Here is a 21,884-nt window from a genome sequence, read left to right on the forward strand (position 1 = left end):
TCGTTTTTGACTCCCCCCCCCCCCCCTTCCAAAAAACATAACCTTTTTATTTTTCTGCTCTCAGAGCCATATGAGGTCTTAATTTTTACGGGACCAATTTGTCTTCATGATGGCACCATTAATTATTCTGTACAATATACTGGGAACCTGGAAAAAAATTCAGAATGGGATGGATTTGAAGAAAAAGTACATTTGTGTGACTTTCTTTTACAGCCTTCACTGTGCAGTTGAAATGACATGCCACCTGTATCCTATGTTTTGGTACAGATTCCGCGGATACCAATTTGTATGGTTTTATTTACATTTTAACCCCTTAACAAAAATCTAAAACTGTGGCAAAGTTTTTTTTCTAAAAGTCGCCATATTCTGACACTTGTAACTTTTTATTTATACCATTTTGGGGAATTACTATTGCTTTGATTACTTTTTATTCAAATTTTTATCAGATGCAAAACAGTGAAAAACTCTGGTTTGGCACCTTTTTGATTTTTTTTATTTTTTTTTTATCCCACTACAGCATTTACCGTATGGGAATATCTTTATAAATTTGTAGAGCGGTATTTGGACACAGGGATATCTAATGTGTAGGTGTTTCACAGTTTCACAGTATTTATGTACTTTTATATATGGAGAGGGATGGAGAGGGGGATGATTTGAACTGTTGTGTGTTTTTGTTTGTTTTTTTATGCATTTGTTAGACCCCCGCCCCAGGGGTCTTGAGCCCAGGAGGTCTGATCAGTAATGCATTGAAATGCTTTGCAAAGAACACAGCAATTGAATCCATTGAATGTCAGGCCAGGGAGCCTTCACAAGGCTGCCCGCTGTCATGGCAACAGGATCCCGGACCCAGTGGTACCAGTATTCGCTGGGAAAATGGCGGCGCCCACGCTGCCTTTAAGAGGCTCCATTTAAGAGGCTCCTCGTTCCTCCACTCATTACCTGTAGTAATTGCACCTGTTTGAGCTTATCAGTATAAAAGACACCTGTCCACAACCTCAAACATTCACACTGCAAACTCCACTATGGTGAAGACCATAGAGCTGTCAAAGGACACCAGAAACAAAATTGTAGCCCTGCACCAGGCTGGGAAGACTGAATCTGCAACAGGCAAGCAGCTTGGTGTGAAGAAATCAACTGTGGGAGCAATAATCAGAAAATGGAAGACATACAAGACCACTGATAATGTCCCTCGATCTGGGGCTCCACGCAAGATCTCACCCCATGGGATCAAAATGATGAGAAGAACGGTGAGAAAAAATCCAAGAGCCACACAGGGGGATCTAGTGAATGACCGGCAGAGAGCTAGGACCAATGTAACAAAGACTACCAACAGTAACACACTACGCCGCCAGAAACTCAGGTCCTACAGTGCCAGACGTGTCCCCCTGCTTAAGCCAGTACATGTCTGAGCCCGTCTGAAGTTTGCTAGAGAGCATTTGGATGATCCAGAAGAGTATTGGGAGAATGTCATATGGTCAGATGAAACCAAGGTAGAACTGTTTGGTAGAAACACAACTCGTCGTGTATGGAGGAGAAAGAATGCTGAGTTGCATCCAAAGAACACCCTACCTACTGTGAAGCATGCTTTGAGGCTGTTTCTCTGCAAAGGGACCAGGACGAGTGATCCGTGTGCATGAAAGAATGAATGGGGCCATGTATCGTGAGATTTTGAGAGCATACCTCCTTCCATCAGCAAGGGCATTGAAGATAAAACCTGGCTGGATCTTTCAGCATGACAATGATCCCAAGCACACTGCCAACAAAGGAGTGGCTTCGTAAAAAGCATTTCAAGGTCCTGGAGTGGCTTAGCCAGTCTCCAGATCTCAACCCTATAGAAACCTTTGAAGAGAGTTGAAAGTCTGTGTTGCCCTGTGACAGCCCCAAATTATCACTGCTCTAGAGGAGATCTGAATGGAGGAATTGGACAATATACCAGCAACAGTGTGTGCCAACCTTGTGAAGACTTACAGAAAATGTTTGACCTCTGTCATTACCAACAAAGGATATATAACAAAGTATTGAGATGAACTTTTGTTATTGACCAAATACTTATTTTCCACCATAATTTGCAAATACATTCTTTCCAAATCAGACAATGTGATTCTCTAGATTGGTTTTCTCATTTTGTCTCTCATAGTTGAGGTCTACCTATGATGTCATTTACAGGTCAACTTCATTTTTTTAAATGGGAGAACTTGCACAATTGGTGGCTGACTAAATACTTTTTTCCCCACTGTATATATAATTATTGGTGAGGAACAGGGGACACCTAAGCTTTCGTTATAACCCTTTCCTAGACCCTAATTATTTTACCAATACATATTTTCAAAATTTTAAATACGAGTATATTAGAATGAAAGTTAAGTTTTTTATTTATTTTTTCTTTTCTTACATTTTTGCTGCTGTCTTTCCATCTCTTTTGTTTATACACATTTATTTCAAGACTTACAGTAGGGACACCTTGAATCATTTTTATATTGTACTGTTGCCCTTGGCTTATACTGCATTTATTTCACTGCAAAATGAGACTCTTCAGCAGGGGTGAACCTGCCCGTTTTCGCCGCCCGAGGTGGACGACAGAAAGCCGCTCCCCCCCCCCCCGAAGGAGGGGCCGTTGCAGAGCGAGGGGGCGGGGCTTAATGGCGTTCACAGGCAGGGAGAGGACCTGCTCTCTGCCTGAGCGTGAGGGGAGGCTGCTGGAGCAGCGCTGCTCCCCGATCCACTGCTCGGTGCTAAGCCAGTCCAGGACAGCTTGTCCTGGACTGGCTTAGGTAAACAAAAATGCCGCCCTCCCTGGGGCCTTGGCATAGCGGCGGGAGGTGTGGCGCTGCTCTTCAGAGGTTTATGTATGACACTTTCTGTATTTGCAGGCATCTTGAAAGAAATTACTGCAGAAATCCAGATGGTGATAAGAGTCCATGGTGCTACACCACTGATCCAAGTGTGAGATGGGAGTATTGTAACTTGAAGAAATGTATTGGACCACCACCAACAGAACAACAACCTATTCAAACAACAAAACCTACTATAGTCTCATCTAGCCCAGGTGAAGCTAAGTATTGTCATTGTATGAATTGGGACGTCAGTCCATCTTTATAGAATGCTTGTGTATCTACAGAAAGAGAAGATCTCTGTGTATGCAGTGCACCAGTTCAAATGTATGTATCATAAGAAATACCAGGCTCATTTACAGTCATGTGGCTTGCAAAAGTATTCATACACCTTCAATTTTTTGACATTTTATCACCTTACAACCACAAACTTAAAGAGGACCTTTCATATCCTTGGGCACATGCATTTCTATATATTGCCAGAAAGCCAACAGTGTGCTGAATTCTGTGCACTGTCGGCTTTCCTATTTTGTGCCCCGGGGCTGGAGATATTCTTGCCGTTATAATGGCACTGATCTCAATCCAATGTCAGAAGGGCATTCCTGACAGTCTAACTGGGCTGTGAGAAATGCTCCACTTGACAGTACTTGTCCATAGCGCTGCTGTCAGAGAAGGCGTTCCTTACCAACCAGCAATGACGCTAGGCTGTGAGGAATGGTAGCGGTATATAAAACCGCATGTGCCTGAGGACATGAAAGGTCTTCTTTAAATGTATTTCACTGAGTTTTTTGGTGATAGATGAGTACAAAGTAGCACCTACTTGTGAAGTGGAATGACAATGATAAATGGTTTTCAAAATTTTAATCAAATAAAAATCTGAAAAGTGTGAGGTGCAAAAGTATTCAGCCCCAGGTACTCTGATACCCCTAAATAAAATCCAGTGCACACAATTGCCTTCAGAAGCCACTTAATTGAGTCCAGCTGTATGTAATTTAATCCTAGTATAAATACTCCTGTTCTGTGAAGGCTTCAGTGATTTGCTAAAGAACAATAGTGAACAATCAGCATCATGAAGCCCAAGGAACACACCAGACAGGTGAGAGATAAAGTTATGGAGAAGTTTAAAGCAGGGGTAGGTTATAAAAATGTATACCAAGCTTTGAGTATCCCAAAAACACTGTTCAATCCATCATTCAAACATGGAAAAGTATTCTACAACTGAAAACCTACCAAGCCATGGCTGTTCACCTAAACTGACAGATTGAGCAAGGAGATCACTAGTCAGAGAAGAAGTCAAGAGGCCTATAGTCACTCTGGAGAAGCTGCAGAAACCCTCAGCTCAGGTGGGAGAATCTGTCCACAGGACAACTATAAGTCATGCATTCCACAAATCTAGCCTTTATGGAAGAGTGGCAAGAAGAAAACCATTGTTGAAAGACATAAGAAATGCCATTTGCAGTTTGCCACAAGCCATATAGGGGACACGGCAAACATATGGAAGAATATGCTCTGGTCAGATGATACCAAGGTATATCATTATTAGGCCTATATGCAAAGCACTGTGTGTGGCAGAAAAGTACCACTGCTCACCACCCTATACACACCACCCCCACTGCGATGGTGGCAGAATAATGCTGGGGGGAGGCTTTTCCTCAGCAGGGACAGAGAAGCTGGTCAGAGTTGATGGGTAGATGGATGCATCTAAATACAGGGCAATCCTGGAAGAAAACCTGTTGGAGGCTGCAAAAGACTTGAGACTAGGAAGGAGATTCACCTTCCACAAGACATTGACACTAAACATACAAAAAGAGCTACATTGGAGTGGTTTAGATTAAAGAATATTCATATGTTAGAATGGCCTAGTCAAAGTCCAGACCTAAATCCTATTGAACAGCTGTGGCAAAACATGAAAATTGCAGTTCACAGACGCTCTCCATCCAATCTGGCTGAGTTTGAGCTATTTTGCAAAGAGTACTGAGCTAAAATCTCAGTCTCTAGATGCACAAAGCTGGTAGAGACATATCCCAAAAGACTTGCAGCTGGAATTGCAGTGGCTGTAAAAAGTATTGCTATAGTGGGGCTGAATACTTTTGCATATCACACTTTTCAGATTTTTATTTGATTACAATTTTGCAAACCATGTATCACTTTTTTCTACCTCACAATTATCGGCTACTTTGTGTTGGTCTATCACTTAAAATCTCAATAAAACTAATTTTAAGTTTATGGTTGTAAGATGATAAAATGTGAAAAAGTTCAAGTGGTGAGAATACTTTTGCAAGCCACTGTAATACCCCCATAGTGCACTGATACTGTATAATGCCTCCTTGTGATTCACAGAATATAATTTCCCATTCTGGCCCCCATACAATATAATACCCTCTTGTGACCACCACAAGGTATCATACCTTCTTTTTGCTGCACACAGTACAATGCAAAAAAAAGTAAGGCTTAGTTCACATGCAATTACGCATGTGCATATTCCATCTCTGCTGCCGCGACGGGATGCCAATGCAGTGCATGGCATCCCGTTGCAGCTTTCTGCTCCGGATTAGGCCAAAATGAATGGCCCTAGTCTGGAGGGGGCTGTCGTGATTCAGCCGCAAAATATGCCTGAAGAAAGGCCAGCTTGTTTCCGTTAGACATAGGCCACCATTGTGAGGGGGCGGATTATGACGTGGATTCTGTGCCAAAATCCGCCCCCTCTTGCCCTGTGTGAACGGGGCCTAATACTTCCTCTTCATGTTCCTTTGGAGCTGTTTATGGGTCCTCTTCACTCTCTACCAGTGGCTTGTAAAAGCAAGCATAACCTAGATCACCAACAAAGGGTGAAGAGTGGAGCAGGCAGCTGTTGGATACCTGCGTCACTATTGTATTCAATTATATCTTTGTCATGAGGATAAAGATGGAGTTTATGTTGTGATATGTTGTCCGTCGTCCAAGACAGTGGCACAGTACCTAAAAATCTGTGATGCTGAATCAGAGTTGGATGGAAGTTATGAAAGTACAAGATAAAGCCCTGGAATGTACAAGAGGGATTGTATGAAAGTAGAAAAATTGGTCTGCTGTTTCTATAGCGCCAATCTTTTCCAAAAGATTTTTTTTAGTATTTTAAAACATGATGTAGCTAAACATTTCTGGAAGGATATGTTTCACTAATATATTTGCTATATTTACAAGTTTTGACTTCTTTTTGAGTAATCCAGGATTTCATTATTCTTTCCCTTGTTATGGTGCATTCACACGGAGGAAAATGGTGCTGAATTTATTGATGAATCCGCGTCAGATTCAGCGCTGAAAAAAAGCCTCCCATTGACTTCAATGGGTTCCTTTTTCCACTAGCAGGCTGTTTTTTTCAGCGCTGAATCTGACGTGGATTCCACACCAAATTCAGCACCATTTTCCTCCGTGTGAATGCATAGGTATAATTGACATGCTATGATTCACAAAAATGCAACATTTTCGCTGTGTATTATTTTTTGCAATGTCAGAATCCTATCCATTTTGCAGTTAAAGGGAGTCTCTCATTGAGAGAACTCATTTTTAACTAAACATATGTCTGAATAGCCTTTTAAAAAGCTATTCTACTGCTGCCTTTACATTTTAAAGAGACCCCACCATTTCATTATAAATCGCTATAATTGTATATGCTAATGAACCCCATGGAGCACCCTGGGCATTCTCCACGGCCTGCGAGCACCCACTCACGTCATAGTTTTAATCATGCCCCTCCACCGCTTGTGCTCCAGATATACTGCCGCTCAGATTGCACTCTTGCAGTTCAAATCTTGGGCATGCGCAGTGCCACTCCATAGTGGCCCCTAGTGGCTCTACAGTACTATGCCCCATAGTGGCCCTTGCACACAGTATTATGCCCAATAGTGCCCCCTGCACACATTATGATGCCCGATAGTGACTATAGGGAATAATACTGTGCGCAGGGGCCGCTATGGGGCATAATACTTTGTGCAGGGGCCAAGATGGGGCATAATAGTGCATGCAGGAATGTGGGGTGGGGGCAGTCAGTCTTCAGGGGGGGGAGCATGTCAAAAGTTCGCCACGGGGCCCCGCCATTCCTAGTTATGCCACTAGTTGGAGATGAGTGAAAGAAGAACTCCAGATTGCTCCAACAATAAAAGACATGTAGATAACCCCTCCATGAGCAGTACTTCTTCCCAGTTACCTGACCAATACACAGGAGGGGTAGAAACATTAACCCTTTGCTACCTGAGGCTCTACAGTCCAAGGGAGCACAGTCCCCATTATTACTTCCGCAGAAGATGTACATCTGCTTATCAGGTAGCTTGGTCCATGGTCAGATCATGATATCAAGAGACTTAGGTTTTTCACATTGATAATCCAGAGGTGGGTCTCAATGCTGCATGGGAGGGACTATAACTAATTTATGGCACTCCTGAAGCAATATAAAATGCTCTGTTCAAATTGCTTCAAGACTTTCCAAAAACATCTGACATAGACAGTCAAAAGTTCCAAAAGCCCAGTGATCTACTGTTGAAGTTTCAGCTAGCCAAGGCAAACAGTTACCAACCTGGAAACTGCTCGTGGAGTAAACTACTATGTGGTATTCAAGAAAAGTGCACTTCACTTGGGTCAAGGTACAAAACCAAATCTTTTAGTTCTGTGATTTTATCAACATGGCTGAATTCAAGACTCGCCCAATCTTCTACTACAATGAATCCAGTGGTTCTCGTTCACTTCCCAAGTATAACAACTCGCATACTAACCACAAGAAACACAGAGGTTCAGTGTCAGGAAAAAGACTGACATTATTCCCGGATCAGTTCCAGACAAAAGCAACCAAAGGGAAAGGACTAAAACCCCTAATTGTCTATATCCTGTTCATAAGAAGCCACATCCCCTCAGGAAGTGCATCAGTTTCAGAAAGAAACTGCTTCAAGAATGCAAAGAGCTCCTAAAGAAATTTGGGATATGTTTCAAATGTTGTACTTATACTGAACATATTGCTAAACTGTAAAACCGCTATTAAGTGCAAAGAGTGAGGACCATCCGCAAGCCCTCCATCCAACTCAACCCATTCAAACACCACCCACACACTCCTATGACAAAACATGGCAGGGAGAATGGGGTTCAAGTATCCTGCTATGTTCTACTATGGTATCTTCTTCGTGCACAGAAGTCTGCAGAGGAGATATTTATGAAAATTCATGTGCAAAAATAGCTCTAGTCAACATATACAGCGGGAAAAGCCCTAAAGATATATAAAATCCTGGATAACTAGTACAACTAATCACTTTCAGGATCATCACTGTTTAATAAAGGGGAATACCTATCCATACACATTGGGTACATGTGGTGACATGATAGAGGTCTGTGAAAGAAGAGCCAGCGGACTTACAATAACTTCTCTTGATGACAGTATAGAGATAGCCTTGCCCACATTTGTTAAGTGGATCCAGATACTACCCAACAAGAGAGAGATTCCTACACCAGATACTGCTATTTATCACCCCCATCTATAGGCTAAAGCCAATGACAAAGACAGTCCTTGACAGTTCTTGTACTTGGTAGAGACATCCTCCAGGTACATAAGGTAGGAAACAAATGAATAAACCACATGATGTCTCATTCGCTCAGCATCTTGACCTAGGCTGGGTTATTATAGGCAATGTCTGTGTAGACTAGATGAGCAATAATAGGTGCCAATCTGACCACCAAAATCGCATGAACACCTTCCTGTCCTGGGATGACAACCTACAAGCAAGGACAACAGGTTAGCTGTGAATTAATGGACAAAGAGTTCACTAAAGATGATTGTAACAACTGGGTAGCACCTTTACCCTTCTGCTGTTCAAGGGTGACGTCACCAAACATTCTGCAGCAACCAGTTTCTAGATTTACCTCTTTAAGGCCGGGGCCTTTAAACACAGCGGAAACACAACTTTTTTGTTGCAGATTTTGTTGCCTTTTTTTTTTTTTTAAAAAAAGATAAAGCAGGAATGGATTAAGCAGTAGGAAGAAGTACAGTATAAGAACTTCTTGAATATTTCCCATTCCTTCTATTAAGTTTAACTCAAGAAAAACGCAACATTTCCCTAAAAGGAAAGGCAGAAATGTAAAACCATTTTGTGGACAGAATATATTTGACAGAGACCATGCAGAACCTGTACCACCACACAAGGAAGGAAAAAATGCTGGTACCTTCTATCCTTCAGTGTATATCACCCTTGCAAAGCTATCCAGATCAGAGTGGTGTATGATTTTGGCACTTCCAGGCGTCTCTCTCAACAGCCAGCTCCTCACTGGTCCTAAAGTAAACAACAGTTTCATAGGAGTGCTAATGCTAACCCATTGCTGTATTAGCCAACATTCAACAGATGCTACTTTGCTTCCTAGACAGAAGACAAGGAATTACCTAATGTTACTCAGGCACAAAGACAACAATGAAATAACATACTGAATGAGAGTACAGAGCCTAGGATATTCCACAGCCTACTGAGAAGCAAGAAACCTGGGAGAAATAAAAGAAGTGCTTGAAGACACTAGAACAGCTTCAAATCCCACAGTATTATATTTCCAGATCCCTTTCATCCGCCATCAGGAGAGAAATCCACATTTTCTCTGATGCATCAGCAGAGCCCATAAGAGCAGTAGCCTATTTGAGCATCTTAGGAGCCACCAACAAATCACACTGTGAATTTGTCCTAGGTAAGACCAGACTGTGCCAAGACTTGAGCTTTGTGCAAGCAGTGGATATTGCTTGGGTTACAAAGGATGAACTGGACATTGCAATTGACTCATTTGCATTCTAAATGGACAGCAAGCTTGAGCTTGGATACATATACAATCAAACAAAACAATTTTACATGTATGTCAGTAACAGAGTAGAACATTTTAGATGTTCTGGGTTGGCGGAAGTGTTGGCAAGTTGTGGCTTTTCCAATTTGAAGATGGGTTCACCATTTGGAACGGACTGCAAGCCCTTTAGCCATCAGACGTGGACCCATTTTTTGGTTTACTGCCTATTGTTATGTCTCCTCAAATTTTGTATTCCACCACCAGATTTCCTCACCAGTCTAGTTGTGTTGGAGAATCTTGTAGGGATCCTTGTTATTGTGACTGCATCAACTACGATTCTTAACCTTCAGGCCTTTGTCCAAATGGTTTGCTGCAATTTCAATTTCAGTTCTCCTTTTGCTCTAATATTGTAATCACTTTTATATATCATCATTAGATTCACTCAAAGTATAATTCAGTTCTAAAACCTCTTTATAGCAACGTTATTTTTATTGTCAGTAAAAATGCATCAGTTGGTTCAGCTCCTCCTGCACTGAAAATTGATACCTGCAGATTGGACTGTATTATCCATGACTGGTTCTGTTAAATGTCACTACAGTTATGTCCTGAAAACATCCTAAAAAAAACCCACAGCAATATTATATTATTTGTTTATATCGCAAAGCATTGCGTAAAACACACACACACACATACATACACATATATATATATATATATATATATATATATATATATATATATATAGTAATTTTTTTTTATTATATCTATGTTTTACAGATAAACCTGTGACTACTACATCAGCTGCAGTTTCTGAATGTTACACAGGAAACGGGGAAACGTACAGAGGTGCAACGTACATGACTGTTTCTGGCAAAATATGTCAGGAATGGAGTTCTATGGTACCGCATAGACATACAAAAACACCTGATAAATATCCAAATGCGTGAGTAAAATTTTCATTGTAAAATGCTACTGTTAGACACACTGATAGCACATCATTTTGTTTAGTTTGTTGCATATTTATCTTAATATGTTCCTGTGTATTGACCACGGAAATGACAAACTGTTTACATTAAAGAATGCACTTCACTTGCAATGCAATTCAAAGGGATTCTATCATTAAAAAAAGTTTTAAAACTAAAACCCTTTATAAAGGCTATCCATCTCTTATCTTTATTTTGCAGGTGTGCATTACCGTTTTTCAATTATTCTTCTTTTCTTCATTATACTAATTATGCTCAGAAAGCACAGGGGGCATTCCCTCTGTGCTCAGAAAGCTAAGGGGGCGTTCCTCCTGTGCTCAGAGCACAGCTTCGTCATTGATTCCAGTGCCGCCTCTGTCTTCTTTTCCTGAAGCGTCTCCTCCTCTTCACTACTCTTCTTACGTGAGGCCACCACAAAATGGCTGATGGAACACGTGCAGTCAGCTCTGTCCAACCTGAAGAGAAAGAGATGCATCAGGAACAGAAGACATTGAAGGCACTGGAATTGATGACAATGCTGTGCTCTGTGCTCTCTGAGCACAATTAGCATGATGAAGAAAAATTCAAAAAATGGCGGCGCGCACCTACAAAATAAAAATAAGAGATTAATAGCCTTTATAAAGGCTATTCCTATGTGCTCTTAGTTTTAAAACATTTCTTTTTTAATGATAGAATCCCTTTAACCATTATGGGATTTTGAGTTTTTGTTTTTTATCCCCTGCATTCCATAACTTCCTAATTTTCACGTCATATTGGGGCTTTTTTTTTGCTTGACAAATTGAAATTCAAAATGATACCATTTATTATTCTATACAATCTACTTGGAAGTAGAAAGAAATATATTACCACCATTGTCTTCTTTTTTTTTTTTTATGGCTTCCACTGCGCAGTAAAAATGCTGTGTTTAGCTTTATTCTCAAGGTCAGTACAATCACAGTGGTTTGAAAAAAAAAAATTATTTGAATCACCATATTCTGACACCTGTAACTTTTTTTTATTTCAGTGTACGGATCTGTGTAAGGTGTCTTTTTTGCATAACAATATGCATTTTTTTTTAAATACTATGTTGGGGAATGCATGATGTTTTGATCACTTTTTATTCCATTTTTTTAGGGAGGCAATGCGGCGAAAAAAACCACACCAATTCAGCAATTTTTTTGATTTTGATTTTTTTTTTCCGCCTGGTACAGTGTTTACTGTATGAGAGAAATATTTTTATATTGTAATAGTTTTGTAATTTTGGATGTTTTTACTTTTATTTATGTATATGGGACCTAGGGAAGGGAGTGTGATCTAAACTTATAGGATTTGTTTTTTTATATTTTAATTTTTTATATTTTATTTTTTTTTCCTTTTTTTTCTTTTTTCGCCTAATTGGGTGAATGAATATGTGATTTTCAGACTGTATTGCAGTCTATGGTAGATTCCATATGTAACTGTTTAAGCCTGTTGCAGGTAGACTTGAGTAATTACATTATTATGGCAAACCTGGGAGCCAAAGCCTTCAAAAGGTAATGGAACAACTCCCACGACTGCAGTGCTGAGTTGCTCCGTTACTGATTGTAATAAGGAAAGTGAAAGTAATCACTCAGATGCTGTGGTCAAAGTTGACCTCAGCATCTGAGTGGTTAAATTCACGGACACTGTTAGCGGGTCCATGCTGTATGAAACGGCACAGACCAGGTGGATAATGTTTCCATTCTGCTCCTAGTCTGTGCTAGTTACACCCCTGCTCTTGGATAAAACATGTGCACCAAAAGGGTGCATTCACACGAAGGAAAATGGCGCTGAATTTTGTGTGGAATCCGCAACAGATTCAGCGCTGAAAAAAAAGGAACCCATTGAAGTCAATGGGAGGCTTTTTTTTTCAGCGCTGAATCTGACGCGGATTCCACACCAAATTCAGGGCCATTTTCCTCCATGTGAATGCACCCAAAGGTGTATTATCAACCCCCAACAGCTTGCCTATCTCAGGAACAGAATGGAAAAAAGGGACGCCTAAAGAAGCTGTGAACATAGACTAATTTATTATACAGTATAATGTAAGTTTTCAAACCAAAACTTATACAGGTCTATTTTGAGACCTACAATAGCTACTTTAAAGCATTTTTGCCTTGAATTTTTACCCTGACTTAAATGTAGGCTTCTGAAAAGTACCATTTTGGAATGAAGAAAATTTAAGTACTGTATATGCTTTTTGTATTTGCAGGGGTCTTGAAAGAAATTACTGCAGAAATCCAGATAATGATAAGAATCCATGGTGCTACACCACTGATCCAAGTGTGAGATGGGAGTATTGTAAGTTGAACAAATGCATTGAATCACTACAAACAGAAGAACAACCTGGTCATACAATGCAACCCACAGAAGTCTTATCTAGTCCAGGTAAAGCAAAGTATTGTCATTTTACAAACGGCTGGGGGTCTTCTCTCCACTTGTTCAATGGGTATGTTATGCCTCTTTAGTATGCTTACATAGACAAGGATTCTAATATTCGATTTTCTGCTACATTCTAAGAATGTTTCTATGCATCTCTCTGGCCTATTAGTTGCCATGACCTCTGATATAGACCCCTTCCATGTATAGATATCACCCTATAGGTCGTCAGACCGTATATACTTCATCTTACGGGACGTATTTTGTCAATAATTTAATATTTGACACAGTTGAGATGCTAAACATACAGGGAGTGGGTCTACAGTAGCCATTATATCTGTATACTTATTTTGATCAGGTTAATCTTTTTTAGCAGCATGTAAGTTAATTTCCCTTACACTTTCCATTTATGGTGTTGAAGGTCACTGTACCGTAAGATTGCTGCTATATGATGCATTATTTGCGAAGGTTTACTTTGAATGCAGAAATCCCTGGTATCTACAATTTTTGTACATTGAACCTGTTTAAGGATACCCTGTCCATACATACCACTTACCAACTTACCGTATATTTACCCTATGTGTAGTGTTGTTACATCCGTCTGATGGTATTATCCTTTCTATCACCTTTTAATTGTGTTGTTATTTATGTATGTAGTTAATAAATTTGATATTTATGCATATCATTTGAACATTGTCAATCCATTTTTTTATGTGTTACTGTTTCCATATAGTTATAATAGGGTCAGAAAGTCCGCAAACGAAAACTCTGTTGACTTTCTGTGAAAAGTGCTACAGAAAAAAAAAAGCAACGCATTTCTACTGCTTTTTTTTTTCCACAGTGCTTTTTAGTTGCAGCTCAGTATGTGGGGCCTTAGCCTAAAGGGGATCTACTATGTACTCTTTCTAATTATTTTCCAAAACAGAAATGTAACTTAAATTTTTCACTCTTTGTTTCATTGCAGCCATTTTTGCAAATTTATTAAAAAAGAAAAACTGAAATATTACATGGTCATAAGTATTCAGACCCTTTGTTCAGTATTGAGTAGAAGCACTTTTTGAGCTAGTACAGCCATGAGTCTTCTGAATATTTTCCGTACCCACTGTATATAGTATGATAAATCTGAATTGCAATGAGATGTTGGAACGCCATGGTCCACATTTAAAAGAATTCCTTGTATGCTTTTCTCTCAGACTGTATGATTGGTGAAGGCCAAGACTACCGTGGTACAAAATCTGTAACTGTAAAGGGATATACCTGTCAAGCATGGAATTCACAGACACCTAATGCACATTCAAGCTTTACTCCACAAACTCATCCACAAGCCGGCTTGGATAATAATGTAAGACACTAGGGTTCAAAGATTGCAGTAAATGTTTCAGGTTATTTTTTTTGCTTGTGTGTGCAGTTTTTCTTTTTGTCTCTGCCTGCTCCATCATGTACAGTAATGCTTAAGTATTTCTCACATAGCCATTGGTAGGTCTGCTGTCCTGGTTGGTGTGTTCTTGGTGCCATGTAAGCTATAAAAACATTTCATGCTAAGTTCTTAGGTGTAAATGTTATATTTATTAAAAAAAAAAAAAAAGTTAAATTAAGTATGTAGGTAGGGGTGCATCTAGCAGGGTTAGTTTTAGACATCATGTGGCCCTGGGCAAAATTAAGAGTGGGGACCAAATGCTGAAATACGAACAACACTATCGTCTTCCATTGGCAACCCCTTTAATAATGCCTTCTTTCTACCCCCAAATCTGTAATAACAGCACCGATATTCCCACACACAATTCAAACGAGTACCTTTGTACCACCTAATAGATTTTTGCACCCAGTCATCAGTTATTATAGCACCTCCTTTTAAATAATAGTTCCTGCTTAGAAATAATATTGTACCTGTATCAGTAATATTCCCCCTTATCTGTAATGTTCCCCCTCATCAGTAACAGTCACCCTGTAAAAATAATACTGCTCCTTTATAAATAGTTCCTCCTTATTAATAATGGCTGTCTCATAAATAATAGTTACCCTTATAAATAATAGTCCCCGTTATCACTCTTATCCCTCTTTATAAATAAGCCCGCTTAACAATTATACCCCGCTTATGAATAGTTCTCCGCTTATAAATAATAGCTCCTCTTGTAAAGGATACCGCCTCACCAAAGCCACTGTAGCACACTTGGAGATCACCCTTCTCTCTTACTTTCCACTCACATCCAGCGAGGCTGTCCAGGTCTTATAGGATAATATGAAACAGGCTTTATAAATTTTATATATTTATTAACACAAGTGGGTCGGTACTAGACACTTAACATATACAGAAATATGTATCAGTGGGTGACAAGCAAATACATGTAAAAAGCATAATATAATACATAAAATAAAATGATGGAATAAAAGATGAAATATATAAAAGAAGAAAAGGAATAATACCAACAAAAGTTGTAGTTGGTTCTCTGAGGCCTCGTTTCCAGACCTCAGGGCACACACTTCAGTAAGTAGCTTAAACCTGCTAACATGGCTTCCAGAAGTAGAACACCTTAAACTCCTGATGTGAGACAATCTAACTGTCCCTGGTCTTCTCCCAGAGTGATTTCATTAGGGATTTAAGTCCAGCCCTACATCCTTGAAACCAAATAACTAAGAACAGTCATAATTCCTCACGAGATGATTATAGTGTCAAGTCAGGGGTATTATAGGGTTTGCCTTTGGGTAATGAGTTCAGTGTCTGGACTTTTCACCTGCTCTCAACACTAGCGAGTTTGGACTTTGAGTGTTCGGGTCCGTCTGGCACACCCGTGGAATTTAACGGTGCAACTGTGGCATGTCCTGCCAGGTAAGTATTATCAGTAAACCATATTCCCTTTGAAGATGGCCTTGTAAACATCCTGTCTAGGTCATCTGTTTTCAAAGCCCTTTCAGTTTACAACGCCAGGATGGCCCCATGCTGGGATAATGAGGTTAGCACAGGTATACTAATGATGCTGGGCAGGAAACAACAAAAGGCTATTTTTACAGAGCGGCCAAACCACCTGTCCTGCAATTAAACAGGTTTTGTTAACCGGCACCCTGTGTAAGTCTGACCAGGTAATAACTCACCAAGACCAAATACATAATTATTTATAGGACTCTTATAAATAGTTCTCCCTTATAAATAAGAGACCCTTATATATAATAGTTCTCCCTTATACAGTGTCAGACTTAAGGGCCTTTGGTCCACTAGAGGAATTTGGTCTGGGTCTCCAGCCAACAGTTTCCTGCTAACAGCCTACACCACAGCTCCTTCATTGAAGTCTTGCATATGTGCCTACTATCTGGTGTTACTGAGTGTGTTTCCAGTATAGTTAGCCACTATAGTACTGTACTGTATGGGGAATTACATGGCCATGAAGCACTACATGTATGTGCAAGGTTATAGTGAGGGAGCTGTGATGCAAACATAGCACAAAGGGATGCCAGCAGGATTTTTGAGCTCCTCCCCCACAGTATAATGCTCCACAGTAAAAATGCTGCCCTGAGCCCTCCACAGTTTCCCCACATGATATATAATGCTCCACATTGGCCCCACACAGTATAACATGCTCCCCTGAGCCCTCCATAGTGGCCCACATAGTATATAAGACTCCACAAAGTTTAATATACCCCCCAGAGCCCCAACACAATGTAGTACTTTACAGTGGACCACACAGTATAGTACCCTTAAGTGGCCCCAGACAGTATAATATGTTCCAGAGAAGCCTCACACAATATAAAATGTTCCACACAGTATAATATGTACCCCACATTCGGCCCCAGTATAATGCGCCCCAGTGGCCCTCACAGTATAACATGCTCCACAATGGCCTCCACACAACACACATTATAATATACTCCCCAGAGGGGTTCCCCCAGTATAATGCTCCATAATGGCCACCTACAGTATAATATGGTCCCCACAGCGCCCCCCCCCCCCCAATATAATGCTCTACAGTGGCCCCACAGATAATATGCTCCCAAGAAGCCTCACACAATATAATGCACTCCATAGCGGCCCCACACAATATAACAGGCTCCCCACACTGTCCCCCCCCCCAGTATAAAGCTACACAGTTGCCAACAGTGTAATATGCTCCCCAGAGGATTTCCTAGTATAATGCTCCTTAGTGTACCCCCAAATAATGCTCCACAGTGGCCCCACACAGTATAATATGCTCCCCAGAGGACCCTCTAGTATAGTGCTCCTTAGTCACCCCCCAAAAAAAAATAATGCTCCACAGTATTCCCACAGAATATAACATGCACTCCAGACTGCCCCCCCAGTATAATGCTCCACAATGTCCCCCTACAGTATAACATGCTCTACATAATGTTCATAATGATAAGGAGGACACTGTATAAAATAAGGTGAACACTATAAATAATAAATAATGGCATTTATTATATATAATAAAGGATGATATATAATAATAAAAACCACTATATATAGACCAACATTACCAATATTACCCTTATATAAGTGCCAAATAATATGGCCAGACCATAGACACATATTACTACCACACAGTGACTGAATATTACCACCATATTGAATAAAATGCATGATACAAATACTGATATTTACAACATTCTGCAGACCTTTAAGTGTATACAGTTATATTCAGTGATTTACCATGATGTCTGATTGTAGTCATTCAATTTCCCTTTCCTTCTTCACCTGGTCCAATCTTTTCTGATCACAACTTGTATTTGCAGAATTTGGCTCCTCGCTTTTTTAGTACAATCACCTATTTCCTCCTCTACCCAAATTTCTTACCCATAATTCCCCAAATTGTAACAACACTACCTTTGGAGCTCCACAGTAACAGCACCTTCTGTTTTGTTGCCTATAAACCCTGCACATTAACTGCCACTTTTAGCTGCTACACATTATTATGTTGTCCGCATTAGATCCCACAGAGTAAGTACTCTTCTCAGTACTCCCTCTCAGTACAAATGCTTGATTTTATGTCCTCATTAGTGACTATATTTATGTCCCTACTATGTAACAACACCTTCTTTTATGTCTCCTCTAAGTTCTAATGTGCCCATTGAACCCCACTAAAAATGATAATCAATAATAATGTCCCCACTCATTAATAATGCTCTTTTTTGTCTTTGGTTGCCCCCAGCCTTTAATAGTATTAGTGACCCCTCTAGGACCTCAGTTTGCTATCACCTTACAACCACAAATTTAAATATATTTTATTGAGATTTTATGTGACAAACCAACACAAAGTAGCAGATAATTGTGGAATTGAAAATGATACATGGTTTTCAAAATTTTAATCAAATAAAAATCTGAAAACAAAGGGGATTGGTTATGTAAGAGATGGTTTTTATTGTATTTTTAATATACTCTATGTAAACTACTTCAGTAAATTGCACACTGCATAGCTCTGTGTGCCATCAGTCTTCTATGTTTCAGTATTACACTATTATATTAATACAGTAAAGTGTCTCTACCAAACATTTCAGATATTTTATAGAACTGATAATGGAGGCAAAGAGCTTTCCGTAACACAAAGGCTATTATTCACATAATTGTTGAAGAAAAAAAAAAAAACAACCAGGAAAAATGGATGAAGTCTGTTTTTCATGAATTCCTCATAGACTTAAATCTACGAATCATACATGAAATATGGCCAGAAATAGGACATGTTAAAAAAAAGACACATGAGTAGCCCCTTAGACTCCCGTCATTAAAACGAGCATATCATCATTTTATAAAGTGGTATAGCCTGTGTTTGTATAGTGCTAATATATAAAGAATGCTGTTATTGTGTACCAAAAATGATAACATAGTTTTGCTTCTGTTTAGTACTGCAGAAATCCAGATGGAGACGTCAATGGCCCTTGGTGCTTTGTTAATACTCCTGGATCAGTAATCTGGGACTATTGTGACATTCCCATCTGTGGTAAATATATTTCAGTTGCATCAAAACAAAATTCCCAAATCAAGTTTTACTTTTGCTATACATTTTTTTTGTGTCCTTGTCTCTTATATGTATAAAAATGAGTTTCTGTCTGTCCGTCTGTCCTTTATACGCGACCAAACGACTGGACAGATCATCACCAAATTTGGCATACAGATACATCAGGTGTCTGGGAAGGTTTTAGACAAGGTCTCAGCTTTTTCAGATGTACCGTTCCTTAGATACAGTGTTCCCAAAACAATGACCTGCATTAGCCAATACAAACCTACAAATCTTACACTCATATTCCAACTGCCATACACATGGTCACTCCACATGCACAATTCAACACTGATATCCAAACTGAGATACACACATCAGAGGATTAGATACACAGCTCAGCACACAGTATCACACATCAGGGAATTAGATTCACAGCTCAGCACACAGTATCACACATCAGAGGATTAGATACACAGCTCCGCACCCAGTATTACACATCAGAGGATTAGATACTCAGTTCAACACACACTATCACACATCAGAGGATTAGATACACAAATGGACTTCTTGCGCATACGTGCTATGCGCTCTTCACTTCTGTCAGGGACTGTACAATAAAGCTCTATTGTGGAGGCACAGGCAGAAGCAGAGCAAGTGCCACTTTGTGCCAGAAGAATGAAGATGGGTAAGTATGAGAGGGATGGGGGACAGGGGGAAAATGTTGTATGGGAGTATTGGTGATTCTTCATTTCCTGAAATGTGGAAACAAAACATCACTGGATTATCAGAAAATGTGCCTGGGGCAGCCACGGGAACTCCCCAGGAATATGAATATATATATATATATATATATATATATATATATATATACACAAAAAACTTGAGAGTCCCATGGGTTCATGTCATGCTATAGAAATCACTGAACGAAGACAGCCATAAAGATAAGAACCTGGGACCTGTGAATTGTTTACATGTTTATACTAATAAGCCTCTTCCCCCTCCCTCCTGAAATCCTATCCCTATGTGTCCTGTTGTACATAAATATGCAGCCTTCAGAAATTGTTTTTAGTTATATCCGAAGAAGAAGCCAAAGAGCTTTGAAACGTTATGTTATATATAACGTTATATATGAGTTAGCCATTCAAAAAGGTATCATCTACTGAAGACTTTCAAGTTTTTTTGTTTTTTTTCAATATTTCATACCCACTGGCTAACATGGTACAAAAACAAACATTTTCTTATATATATAGTCAAATTTAGACGTGGAGAGGGGGGTTAAATTAGGGATTGGGGTGACTTTCCAGAGGACAGACAGAAATTTACAATTGTTTGTAGGCAAATCTTGCAAATCCAGTCTACTTATAGTGCACATACAGGGCTTATCTGCATATCCATAAGTGATGATTATCTCTTCATAATTTTGTGACCACAGAGATATGTTTCTAGTCTTATTAAATGCCCCTATACTGGAATGTTATTCAGTTTAGGAAGTATTTTGGACTTAACAGAATCTCTTTAAGGGCTTTGTAATTTTTCAAGGCACCAGCTGAACCTTTAGTATTCTAAATATAGTTAATGAATGTCCAATAGTAGATTCAGTTTTCCCTCCATTATATGGAAGCAGATAACTACAGTATGTGCAGTAAAAGCTAAACTATATTAGCTAAACTTTAATAGTGTAAATGCTTCTTCATAAATTATATCTTTCATTACACAGTTTATTTTATGATTTGTCTGACTATAGTTTATACCTACAGTCTCAAATGAAACTGAATGTGGAAAACCAAAGAAAAGGCAGAACACATGCATTTGGAAAATTTCAGGTCCATGTGAAGCAAATCCACATTCTTGGCCTTGGCAGATCAGCCTTCGAACTAGGTATGTCTCCATTTCCGATTTTTTTTAATGTAACAGTTAGATGCACTTACAGGACACAATGAAATGCAAATTCAAGCGTGATTTAATGAATATAGGAATAATGTTGGTAATGTCATAATACAGTAATAATTTACACAATGATGTCACAGTACAGGGATCAGACACACAGTGATGTCACAATACAGGAAAAATGCACACAGTAATATCAGAGTTTAGGGATAATAAACACAGTGATGTCACAGTACCAGGATAATTCACACAATGATATCACAGTACAATAGCAGTTACGTGGATGTCTACATAGATAACTGACAAAGATTAGAATAGTTGTGGTGCTTCTTTGGTGAACAACCCTTTTTTTATGACAAAGGTGTATCCCTTCTCTCTTTTTGCGCCTTTACAAAACTGGGTGGAGTATGGTAGAGACCAGGATGCCTCAGCCTGACAGATTCACTATAACTTAGTTTTACCTGACAAAGATTGAATTTCTGCCACATAGGTCTTCCGCACCACCCCTGAAAAATGAAGAGGTTTTAATAATTCAGATGTACCTTGAGCCTGCAAGATTAAGATTGGTATAAAAAACAGATAAGGACGGATTCACATCTGCGCCTGTAGTCCGGGTTGCGCAATCCGGGAGGTTTCTGTCTTCTACCTCGAGATACTGAACAGGAGACGGAAACCTGGCGGTCAGTTTTCAAACTCATTCACTTTTATGGGTTTGTAGAGTGACTGCCCGTGTCCGTCTTCTGCCTTTCCGCGGCAAAACCGTTTTTGTTTTGTTTTACCTGGACACAATGTCCTGCATGTCTGACTTTGTGTCTGGCTAAAAAAAACTGTTGTTTTGCCGCAGACATGCAGAAGACGCACATGGACGATCACTTTGCAAACTCATTCTAGTAAATGGGTTTGAAAACTGACTGCCGGGTTTCTGTCTCCTCTCCAGTTTCTCGCCACAGAAGACGGAAACCCACCGGATTGCGCAAACTGGACAGCGGGCGCAGATGTGAGCATCCCTAACAGGGATAATGCACTCATTGGTATCTCAGTGCAGGAATAGTATAGATGGTAATGTCAAAGTTCAGGAATGATGCACACAGTGATGTAACAGTACA

At 39.6% G+C, this 21,884-nt stretch overlaps 1 protein-coding gene across 1 annotated transcript in view; it reads left to right on the plus strand.

Annotated features, from left to right (window-relative positions):
* The window catches only part of LOC142197520 (plasminogen-like), a 65,335-nt gene that overhangs the window by 25,983 nt on the left and 17,468 nt on the right, over positions 1–21,884 (plus strand). Inside the window, exons 11-14 of the mRNA XM_075267849.1 lie at positions 2,871–3,046; positions 14,161–14,309; positions 18,795–18,891; positions 20,649–20,769. Coding sequence (XP_075123950.1) covers positions 2,871–3,046; positions 14,161–14,309; positions 18,795–18,891; positions 20,649–20,769 — 543 coding nt within the window. The remainder of the gene's footprint in view (positions 1–2,870; positions 3,047–14,160; positions 14,310–18,794; positions 18,892–20,648; positions 20,770–21,884) is intronic.

The sequence above is a fragment of the Leptodactylus fuscus genome, chromosome 3 (assembly GCF_031893055.1).
Source record: "Leptodactylus fuscus isolate aLepFus1 chromosome 3, aLepFus1.hap2, whole genome shotgun sequence".
NCBI lineage: Eukaryota > Metazoa > Chordata > Amphibia > Anura > Leptodactylidae > Leptodactylus > Leptodactylus fuscus.